Consider the following 12,200-nt stretch of genomic DNA (forward strand, 5'->3'; position numbering starts at 1 on the left):
TGCACACAAACACACAGTCAGAGCATTTTAAGAATAACAGCATGTGAAAATAAAGATGAGAGCAGTCTTAACACTATTGGGTAATTTCTCCTCTACTGATGAGGGTTTTGAAGAGAGGAGGAAAAAAGCATGTTTCTTGTTGCTGCTTAGTTTTGTCTTGAAGAAATGCTTAACCCCCCATGTGATCATTTGCATATCTATTACTCATTAGAAACTTTGTTTTTCTTGTATGCTTCCAGTGAACAAAGAATCCAGAAAAGGAGAAAATTCTTGATGAATTGAAGTCATAGGCAACCGCGTTTAACAACAGCAAAACTTTATCAAAACATCTGTTTATAAACTCTCACATGGGGACTATCCCAGCTGACACTGGGCGAGAGGCGGGGCACATCATCCTGGACAGGTCGCCATACTATCGCAGGGCTGACAAGGGCAATTTAGAGTTACCAATTAACCTAACCTGCATGTCTTTGGACTGTGGGAAGAACATGCACACTCCACACAGAGGGGCTCCCCCACCCTGGGTTAAAACTGGGAACCCTCTTGCTATGAGGCGACAACGCTAACCACTGCACCACTTTTTGTAAACGTTAATTTTACGATTTAATATCTGCACAGGCTTCATTTATACTACCATGATTTCATAACAGCATGTTATTATTACAAATACTTCTGTAATGACTATGAAAGCTAAAATTACAGCAACAACTTTGTCATACAATGTCCAGAAGCCTTCACACAGTTACTGAACCTGAAATGTAAACAAAGCAGAACTGCGGGTTGACAACAAAGCCTTTGTCATCAGGTTAGCTCCATTTATGACATGACCACAGTATAATACAGACCAGAAACAAATACAAAATAAGACTATAAAGCTTCATTATCACACAGCTGTGATCTTGGATCTCACACTACTGCCATGAACCAAGGTCTCCTCTCATGATGGCAACATTATCTCCGAAGCTCTGAGAGTTCATTTCCTGCACGGGGAATTGCTGCAGATACAAACGCCATGCAAGCACATGTGGTTTTGAAACCACACGTAAAATAGTCGCCACTGGGAGAGCTGAATAAGCGGCTGCTCTCAGAGGACGCAGTGCAGGGTAATAATGAAGGGTCGGCCCGATAAGGCCACAATCACTGCCTCTGCCTGCATCATTAGCAATCAATAGCAATTTCAGCCGAGGGCTACGGGGAGATTAGCTTATATTCATATCCAGTCCACTTCACTGGCATTCACCTCACACATGCGTATACTGAATGGGCTCTCTAATTGCTAATGTATGACACAAACATTGTCATTTCTCTGGGAAAGTGGCATTTAACTGGCTGGTTTGGTGCTTATATGTCGACACTCCTGCTTGAAATGGTGTTTGATAACCAAACAGTGGCAGGTGCAGACACAGCTGCTTGTTTTTATTAGAGGTTTTTCTTCATTGTTAAGTTTTTGTCTTTGAGAAGTGTTTATGAAGCTTTAAGCAAAAGCCTGTCAGCATATTATATTTATAAGATTCACTTGCTTGCGTGTGATTTTTTTGAGAGTGACATGTTAATAACGCCTTTTTAATGTATTTTTATACTTTAAAGAAGCAGCGTGTGCATGTGTTGGAGAAATACATAGTCATAAAGAGGGAGTGTGAGAGTATATGCTAATAGAAGCTTTTTTTAGCCCACTGCTAGCCTTCTTTGATGTCTCTCTTGCAACTGTTATTCCCTTGCAAATGTGCATGCTTTTCCCTGTCCCCAGTGTGTGTGTGTGTGTGTGTGTGCTGTAACCTCTTTGATGTCCCTCTGGTACTTGTTGTTCATCTCCTCCGACTTGATGAGGTCCTTCCGGGCGGTCTCCAGCTCCTGCTCCACCTCAGAGACCCGGGAGGAGAGGGAGGACATGCGCTCCTTCATTTGGGCCAGCTCGTAGTTCTGCTTCTCCAGCAGGTCCTGCAGCTCCACCACTTGGCTCGCCTCGTGGGCCGACTCCAGAGAGCCATTGGACAGACGCTGGGGGAGAGATGAGTAAAGACGGGACAGCAACTTTAGCATCATGTTGACAACAAAATTTGTTTTTGTTGGCACACATACAGTTTAAAAACCTGAATGTGGAGGCTCATGCACACCATTAATAACTTGTAGATCAGTGTGTGGGAGACACAGAAAAAAAATCCTGCACACTGTCCTATTACTCGTAATAAAATGCATAAAAAAACAATGTTTTGGGTCCTCATGAGGTAGAGGTACTCTTTTTTAATGCACACAAAAAAGTGGTGCATATGCATTTAAATAGGGTGGACAAATGTACTTATGATGCACACTAATATTTCTTGTTTTAAATAAAATACAATCTCTTTACAATCATATACAGACTGTTAAATCTGCCTTTACAAACTGCTTGTCATGTGTAAACGCATTCGCTTTTTATGAGACTCTCCTACCTGACATCATTCACCTTCTTTTTCAACAGGGAATATATCAATTAGATGTCTCCTTTAACTTAAAATAAATATGTAAACCATGATATGAGGGTGTAATTTAATAGATGTCAAACTAGCTTCCTCCAGCTCCCCTGTTGAGGTTAACCCCAACATGGTGTCTGGGAGTGATGCTCCAACTGCAGTTAATAACTGCCTTGACATGTATGATTAAATATGTTAGCATTTTGAATACTTAGCTAACAAGTTGGCAGTGAAATGCAAATAAGTAACCTAGGAAAGTTAGCTAGCTCTCTGGTAACCACTTCACTTATTATGGTTTAATGGTAACTTATTTTATTGCAAATATTTAAACAGGTAAGATATGTGATAGTTGGAAAATAGCATGGCTAGTTAGCTAATTATCCTGGGTTGTCTATTAGCATTACTAGCTAAATAGTTAGCCGTTAGCGGCGCTCCAGCGTAGCTAATGAATGCTTGCCACGTCATTGATGTCGCATTCATAGATATACAAACGCCATGCCGCACCCTGGCTTGTGGGATGCGTCAATACCGCCGCCATCTTGCCTAAGTGCTCTGACCGGTTCAGACCCATGTCAGACTCGGCAAAAATGCCACATTTTTGCTCTGCATTTGGGTGTACGAACGAAAGAAGTGTTAAAACCAAGCAGAAGGGAATAACATTCCACAGGTAAGAAGTTGTTTTACAATATTTTACTGTTACAAACATGTTTAATAAGATATATATCTCAAAAAGTGATCCTTCTTTTAAGCTAACGTTAATCAAGTAAAGTAACTGTCCTGATCTGGTCCTAATGCCAAATTAAGCTAACGCTATGTCACACAACTTAAAGAAAAAAGGTTAACATTTATATAATAACGTTATTACTTATAAAGTTATGATGCTTTGTCAAACAGCTATGTCGCTGTATGTGTTATTCCAAATTGTCAACTATCTGTTTCATGGCACCAACGTGACATAACGCAGCATAACGTTAGTAGTTAACTTGTGGCCTGAATTGTAACTACAAATTATGTGGAACTGTGTTTTTCTGACACACTTATTTTGTGTGTAGTTTCCCAAAAAACACAGATAGGAGGCGGGCACGGGTAGCAGCAGTGAGGAGAAAGGACTTTGTCCCAGTGACTCCTCAGTCATCTGCAGCTGTCACTTCAGACCTGAGGACTTCGACAGGACTGGGCAGACTCCTAAAAATAATACTAGCTACTGTACTCTGTATTTTTTGTAAATATGACCTAATAATGTAAACAGTTCTGTGTCCAGGCTCCCATGAGCACTGTGGTGTTATACATATGAGATTAAAGCAAAATTTTGTGTAAACATGCAGCTCATTTATTTTCACTTGTACAAAACCAACATTTGTTAATCAGAATCTACACTGCAGCTCGGCACAACCCTGCTGATACACTATTTTTTGCACATTGTGTGAAATGTGAATAAACATTTATAGTCAAAATTAATAATTAAATGACATCATGGTGGGCATTGTACATCTAGTAAGAAAAAAGAATATTTATTACATGGGGACAGTTTAGTTTAAATGTGTTGTAGAACTATTACTGTTACTTTATCTACATAAGATCAAATATTTTGGTATGAAAAGCTGCATTTTTTATTTAACCAAGTATCCTGTATCATAACATGTCTGACAATTGTAGCAAACCAAACCGCATGAAAATCGGTTGAGAATTCAGCGAGCAATGATGATTTTAATCATAAATAATCTCCTGCCTCAATAGACATATATATTAGGCAGCGCGGCTCCACCTGGGCAAGATGGCGGCCGCGTTTACGTATCGTTCCAATGAGGAGCACCATTGAATGCATCATCTACGTATATATATGTATCTGTGTCGCATTTAGCGTTAGCTAACAAGTAAGCTAACAATGCTAACAGACAACCGAGGATGATAAGCTAACTAGCCAAAATGTGATTCCAGTAATGTAACCGTTAACACAACACAATTTATCGGTAAGTCAGCTGCAAATGGCTCTCCTGTTTGAGTATATGTTGTAAAATATATTGAAAGCAAAGTAGTAAACTGATAACTAGTTAGCTAGCTAACGATCCCAGTTTGTTTATTAGCATTTTTAGCTGTGTTTTTGAGGTTAAATGCGACCTCAAAAACGTAGCAAGCACTTGTAACGCAGTCATAATTAATCAAACTCCCCACAGCGGACATTACCTACACTTGGAGCGCCACTAACAGGCGCCATGTTGCGGTTAACCTCTGGTTACCGGGGCGGATGCTGCATATTTGATGTCCACTCTCCTGTTCATGATTACAGACCGCGCAGGTGTAACGCTAACTTATGTGACCCCTTTAAATGATACCCTTGAAGCTCCGTACATGATTGGCTGAGGGAGAGAGACAGCTGACAGCTGATTGGCTGCAGATAATTCTCTGTTGAATAAAAAGGATTTATGAATGGAGCCGTGGTGGTGAAGTTCACACATGATAAGCAGTTAGTAAACTGCAAATACCTGGATTTATACATACAAATATATTCATAGATTTCTATTATATTTATTTTAAACAAGAAAAAAATGCATGCATCATGTGTAGGCTACATAATGTGGATTATTTTTTACATTTTCACATGAATGAATGGATGACTTTCAGTATTCATGTCTGATTTGAAAAGGAAATTGTCAGCAGCTATCCCAAACTAATTTACAGCCATTAATATAGATGATTTAGCAACAGTCATAGATATTAAATATATAGACCCCATCTCAATAAATAAATGAACCAGCCCATCAGCATCACCCTCTTCATCTGCATACTTCCTAAATAGTTGTTTCCCTTTAACTCCTCATCCAACCCACTCCATAAATCCACCCCACACACTGAAATACACAGAAGTTGTATGAACACCATGTTCCCTGTCACTAAACATTTTTTGAATATTGCTCAGAAGTAGGTTATTTCTTGTTTTGTACATTATTTTTGCTGTTTTAAGTTTAACCAAATTCCTGAATTTCAATGCATGTGACTTTAAAAACAGTGTGTTCATGTGCTCCCTATATCCAATATTGTGTGTAATCCTACTGGCTTTTTTGTGATATGTGTAATGTATAGAAAATGTTTCCTCACAACAGTGTGCAACAGACTGTGAGGTACGTTTTCTCTTGTTTGGTGGGTGTGTCAAGAGGTGTTAGCCAATCAGCAGAACCAAATTCTCGTAGACATTTACGTATTGTAAGTGATTTTTTTTTTTTAATTTCACACTTGCCATTAAAGCCCCTTTGAGTTGAATTTAATTAAACCCCGCTCTGTTAAAAAGCAGTGCCCTTGCGTAACACACAGGGTGTTCAACGCACCACCATTTCTGTTTAAATAAGTGTTTTGCTACATTTTGTCAGGGCTTAACGCAGCCCTGGTTTGTTTGGTCACCACAAATGTGTATATCTTGGCTATGTGATCATCTTGGTCATTATTGTTGATTGTCTTATGGGTCCATTTGGCTGGGGAGCATTTGGATGAGGATACTTAAAGCTCATGAATAAATCAAATCAACATTCGAGTGGCTTTAAAATTTGCCATTCACATCACTTTCTTGTGTGTATTTCTCTATTGAAAACATGTTCTAACCACAGGTGGAGTGAAGGTAAAATAGTAATTGGAAACACCCAATAGTGGAAACTCAGCTTTGACTGAAAAATAGAGACATTAGCCAGATTGAAAATGCACCAGGTGAAAAACACTTTTCTGATTTCCTGCCATGCCCCGGCTTCCTGTGGCGTAGTGAAGAGGGCCTTGAGAAATCAGCCGCACTCCCACTTCAGATACCATGTCTTCTTTTGAGAGTTACACACATTAGCACTCCAATAAATTCAGGAGCTCAGGGCTTTGGCTCTTCTCCTGCTTTGATTCTGGCTGGTGACAAAGACAGGGTGACTGAGAATCACTCCAGACTGCATCGCAAAACTCGCTGTGACACTTGCATCAGTAATATGATTGGCTTTTGCTGAGTTCCCACTCTCTGCAGCTCCACGGGTCTCTGCATGAGGTAGATTAATGAGGGGGATGCCAGAGAGATCCAACTTGAGCGGGCGTTTAGAGCATCAGAGGACAACTTTATTATCACCACTAAATAACACACTCTTTTTAAATAACAAAGCTTCCTCTTTATGTTCAAGTGTAATTACTGTAGAGCAGGTGGAAGTGAAGATTGAGGGAAAGTGATCTCTTTATTGTCCGTCTCTCTCTGTCTCTCTGCTGTATCAGGCCCAGCTGCCCATCCTCGGCCATCCATCTGTGAGGACAAACCTAATTGGCCTCTCTGCCTGCTGCCTGTGATCAATGATTCACCCGAGCAGGGAACAAGACCCTCTAAATCACACCACTGATTTTAGTACCGGCACAGGGCCGCTCTCATAAAAAACTTTAAGGATTTGGCTCTACTTTATTGCAAAACGTCCCACAGATGATACATTATGCATCTGTGGCTCCTGTTATTGTGCTCGCGTCACAGTCGAGAAAATTAAGACACCTGTTATTTTAAGACTGAGAAAGTTTAAACGGCAGATCTTTTTATAACCTGCAAGAGTTTAGACAAAGTTTTGCCTCCACATGAGCAGATACATTCAGCCAAATTACAAAACACACTGGGCCTCAAACATTTTTATATTTTCATCTAACTTTCTCTTACTATAGTTTGTACAGTGGGCTCATACAAGCGTGTCACGTCCAAAGAAAAGGCACAAAAGTAGCGCCCGCCCTCATGTTTTCCAGGTGGTTAAAGACGTAGCATGTGTACGACCTCTAATTTCCAGGGCTGGTGCCTGCAGTTATTCCACAGGCTAGTTAATAACATGTCGGGCAGGAAATCCAAAGTGTGGGATCATTTTGAGAAGGTGAAGGACGAACCCAAGGTGATATGTAAACTCATCTTCATTGGTCGACTACAAACATGACGTATCATCTGAAACATGGAAGTAGCTACATGCCCATTAGCCCACAGCGTCATCAACATGCGGCTTGCTCAGTGTGTGACGTGCACTTGGAGATAAAATATAGGCCTATATTAATGAAGGTTCATTAGTACGGTTTTGTATTTCTCTGTAATGTAGCACAGTGTTAACAATGTTACTGATACTATTCTTTCTCACACCTTCAACTCAAACCACCAAAATATATCATTTAATAATTACAGTAATATTGTAAAAATGCAGGCGACTAGTCGACTAATGGCCCTAAATGAAGACTATTGGTCGACTAGGAAAATTCTTCGTCGGGGGCAGCCCTAGTGTAAATGAGCGCACATTCATGAGAACTGTAGCGTAACTAATGCTCCAATAATACTGTAAAAGGCTACACGTCCTGCTCCATATGTCTGAAAATGTTCATTCATGAAAACAGCTTAAGAGTAAAAAGAAGAACTTTACGAGTCTGGAAACTGAAGTGCTGATTTCAGAGATCCATAAAAGAAAGTTCATAATTTAACAGCATCAGCAGAGGAATTAAGGGGCCTGCTAAAACCAAGGAATGGGAAAAATTAACGAGTGCTGTTGATGCCATGTCAGTTGAGGGTCGTACTGTCACTGAAATAAAGATATGATTCGATATGAAAATGACTTAAAAAAATAACCAGAACTACTGCCTTGCAGTTGTATGCCTCTACCAACCAGTCAAGTTGCAGGTACAGTTACAGCTACAAATTTTAAAACATAGATGCTTCAGACACATCTTCAACCCGGCAGCACAATCAGCAGTTTCAAGGTCAACACCCAACACAGTGTCACCAACTGTCTTCCCATCTGTTCCTGAGTTATGACCTTGAATAATGGGCCAAAAAAGAGTTTTTGCAGAACATTAACATGCCACAGTGAAGTTGACCTTTTGGATGTAAATGTCATTACCTTATCGTTAGCGAATGAAATTCTATCACGGTGACCTTGACCTTTGACCTCCAAATTCTACTCAGTTCATTCTTAAATCCAAGTGTACATTTGTACCAAATTTGAGGAAACTCCCCTCCAGGCCCTCTGGAGATACTGCGTTCATGAGAATGAGACAGATGCAAGGTTACAGTGACCTTGACCTTAGACCACCAAATTCTAATCAGTTCAGTACAAGCAGATGTTTTAGCCACATTTGGAAAATTCCTCATGGCGTTCTTGAGATATTGCATTCATGAGAATAGGTTGGATGCAAGGTCACAATAAACTTGACATTTAACCAACAAAATCTCATTAGTTCACTGTTGAGTCCAAGTGGACATTTCTGCCAAATTTGAATAAATTCTCTCAAGGTGTTCTTGAGATATCCCGTTCATAAGAATGAGACTGATGCAAAGTCACAGTGACCTTTCACCTTAAACCACCAAAATCTAATCACCTTAACCTTGACTAAGAGTGGACATTTGTGCCATATTCGAAAAAATTTCTCAAGGTGTTCTTGAGATAGCATGTTCATGAGACTTTAAGTGCTTTCACACCTGTACGTTTTGGTTCAGTTCAATCAAACTCAAATTCATTTGCCCCCTAAGTGCAGTTCGTTTGGGCAGGTGTGCGCCAAAACAATCCGGCCAAGACCTTCTTGAAGAGGTGATCTCGCTCCAAGCATCTTGGAATAATTCATGGACGTTCCAAATTCATAACAGGGTGACATTTTCCTGCTCACTCTGCTGACATGGCGTAAATGATGAGACTGCAGCTCATTTGTTTGCTTTCCTAATATGTTTCTTTTCAATTTCTATCTTAAATGTTTTATAAAAAGTAAAAGGTGACCCAGGTGTAGAGTATGTCAGTAAATCTGCTCTCTAGCAGTGACTGACAATGAAACTAATCCAGGACCAGTCCAGTGCTGCACACTTATGAAAAATTAAAGTGTTAAAGCAGCAGGCATCACCTGTCAGACTGCATTAGCTGGTTATCAGGCAGATCCAGGTCTGTGCTAAAGGTCTACGAGCTCTGTGGGTCAATATGCACTTCAAGAGCTGCTCCTTTCTCACTCTGACTCCATCCTCCCCCTCTGTGACCTCTCTCCACCTGTCACATTAATGACAACCAAAGGACACGTGGGAATCGAGTGGAGAGGATTGTGCTTCCGAGAAGACGTGCGTCCTGCACATCAAGGTTGTCACTCCCCCTCGATGGCAGCCACTGTCACATCTGTGACTGCAGTGAAAGCCTCACTCTCACCTAAACACTTTTAGCAGTTAACACACACACAAGCAATTTCTTTTGCAAACATACACACAAATAAAAGCAACACGCGTTGGTATTCACTGCTTTTATCTTCACAAAACAGGGCAGCTGATAGCCGTCTGCTCATTAGCCCATCCCTCTGCACAACACACCCTTCATCTTTTTACTCCCAACATCCCTCCCCAAACTCCCCCTCCCCCAGTAGGCTGAAGGAGTAATAGCATCTGCATTGATCCACCCAGGTATCCTGTGTAAGATGTAGATGCTGCCGTCTGTATGTAAAAAAGATTTCAAAGGTCTGCTGTGAGATTTGGGGCTGGGTGTTTAGGGCTCTGACGTAGTGTCTGTTTTTGTATAGTCTAGTAAAAGTGGAAGCAGTTACACCTCCGTCTTTAAATTAATAATCGGAGAGGAATTTGTATTCAGCTACGCACACGTACACGTGTGCTCCCGCATAAAAAGAGAGGCTAAAGTCACGGCAAGAGCTTTCATCTGACGGCGGGTCACCTTCAGAACACCAGCAGGGCTAAATGTATGATTAAAACCTTTTAATAAGATTATATTAATAACAGTATACTGGCATCAAAACATCAGACAGAACTAAATGTGCAGGAATATATTCGTGTAATACCACAAAACTGATTTTGACGTTGAAGACATTTGAGGATAATATACGACAGCCCAGATCTTGTTTAAAGGGTAAGTTTGGTATTTTTAACCTGCACCCTATGTTCCCATGTTTTTGTATCTTAGTGACTTATGGGAACAACATTTTTTTAAACTTGTCCAGTATTGAGTGAGATCGATGCAGACAGCAGCAGTGAATGTCCACTGAAAGTGTTTGTTTTTGCCACTGACAGGCTCAGATTATTAGTGTAATGCGGGATTTATACTTCTGTGTTGCATCGACACCATACCTTACACTGTAACCTGACGTGCACCTTCCCAGAAATGTAACTACACGTGTAATGGAGCCAAATTTTGTAACGTTACTTTTGTTAAATGTTGCTGTTGTCCCTGGCTTCATATGAGTAGAGGAGAAAGTCTGCTAGCCACTAGGCTAATTTATACAATGTAAAATGCCATAGGTTTGTGCTAATAACGTTAGCATGTTGTATTTGTTTGGAAAACGTGTTTAGTATAAGACAGTTGTTTTGTCAGTGAACTTTGTGAGTTGTAATGGAGCCAAATTTTGTAATGTTACCTTTGTTAAATGTTGCTGTTGTCCCTGGCTTCATATGAGCAGAGGAGAAAGTCTGCTAGCCGCTAGACTAATTTATACAACGTAAAACGCCATAGACCTGTGCTAAAAACATTAGCATGCTGTATTTGTGGGGAAAATGTGTCCAGATAACGACAAGCACTTTGTGTAAATGCAGCATCAACTTACGTCCACTAAAAGTGCTTTTGTTTTTTATCACTGACAGGATCAGATTGTCATTACAAGTGTCTGACAACATTATGGAAAGGATCTCTACAGAGATAGACCTTTTTGTTAAGGAGTATGATCCTTTTTTTTTTTTAACCAGAAACAGCCCTGAACTCTTCAACAAAAACATCTGTCTCTACATGGATCCATTCCATAATGTTGTCAAACACTTGTGATAACAATCTGAGTCTGTCAGTGGCAAAACAAAGACTTTTAGAGAGCGTAAACTAACGGGGTGAACATGCCCCGAACGGTTACATTGCAGCCATACCCAAGCTGCATCTAGTACCATAAGAGCAATTTAGGACGGCAAGATTATGTCCTTCCTTTATTAAAAAAATTGCCCACACAGGTTGTGTCGCTTGTATAGATTGGAATATTTTAAGAAGTACTATGCCATTTCAAGACTTCAAAAATTTTCCTTGTCCTCCTGTTTTAAGACATAATCTCCCACTGATGGAAGACAAATGTTTTTAGTAACCCAAACCATGACCTTTACCTAAACCTAACCAGGTAGCTTTGGTGCCTTAACCCAACCAAACTAGTACTGTTTCTCAATGTTAACCATGTTCTAAAATGCAACAGCTATATAATCGAAAAGTTTATTAACAATAAAATAGAAATGATGTTAAATCTATTCAACATTTAACATTCATGTTAAATTAGGCCTCTGTGCTATGTGCAAATGAGCAGAAAGAATGTGAAGTAATCTTGCATTTTATGTCTTGTCAGGATGTCACAAGCACAGGAGCCTTACATGACGTTTACTCTTTGTCAGTGTGTAACAAGCTGCGAGTGCTTTACTTGATGTCAAAGGACATGACTGGATAAGACGGCCCAAACTGCTTTGACACCCCCCTGACAATGCTTGTTGAAGATCCCTGACCTCAGCTGATGTCAGTGAGAGTATCCGACATACTCTTTGCACTCAGCTCATTCTTGACTGTTGGGAGTCCATCTGCAGATGCTGAATCCAACTTACAGAAAAACAAGTTTCTGACTCGATGGAGTCTCACCTTGCCGTGGACCTTCTGCTGAGCTTCGCTGCCCTCCAGGATGTCCTCTCCTCCGTCCCCAGAAGCCACTTTTCTCTGAATGTGAGCATTTTGTTCCCGTAAGGCCACGATCTGCAGGGTGACAACAAGCACGCACATGAGAGCCGAAAGA

The 12,200-nt window shown here is 40.4% G+C and overlaps 1 protein-coding gene across 6 annotated transcripts in view; it reads right to left on the bottom strand.

Moving 5' to 3' along the window:
- The window catches only part of ppfia2 (PTPRF interacting protein alpha 2), a 282,784-nt gene that overhangs the window by 50,059 nt on the left and 220,525 nt on the right, over positions 1 to 12,200 (bottom strand). For all 6 annotated transcript variants that reach the window (XM_049566807.1, XM_049566806.1, XM_049566804.1 and 3 more), the window contains 2 exons: positions 12,050 to 12,160; positions 1,777 to 1,998 (listed from right to left, as the gene is read on the bottom strand). In XM_049566807.1, the coding sequence (XP_049422764.1) occupies positions 1,777 to 1,998; positions 12,050 to 12,160 (333 nt within the window). The remainder of the gene's footprint in view (positions 1 to 1,776; positions 1,999 to 12,049; positions 12,161 to 12,200) is intronic.

The sequence above is a fragment of the Epinephelus fuscoguttatus genome, linkage group LG22, assembly GCF_011397635.1.
Source record: "Epinephelus fuscoguttatus linkage group LG22, E.fuscoguttatus.final_Chr_v1".
NCBI classification, from domain to species: Eukaryota; Metazoa; Chordata; class Actinopteri; order Perciformes; family Serranidae; genus Epinephelus; species Epinephelus fuscoguttatus.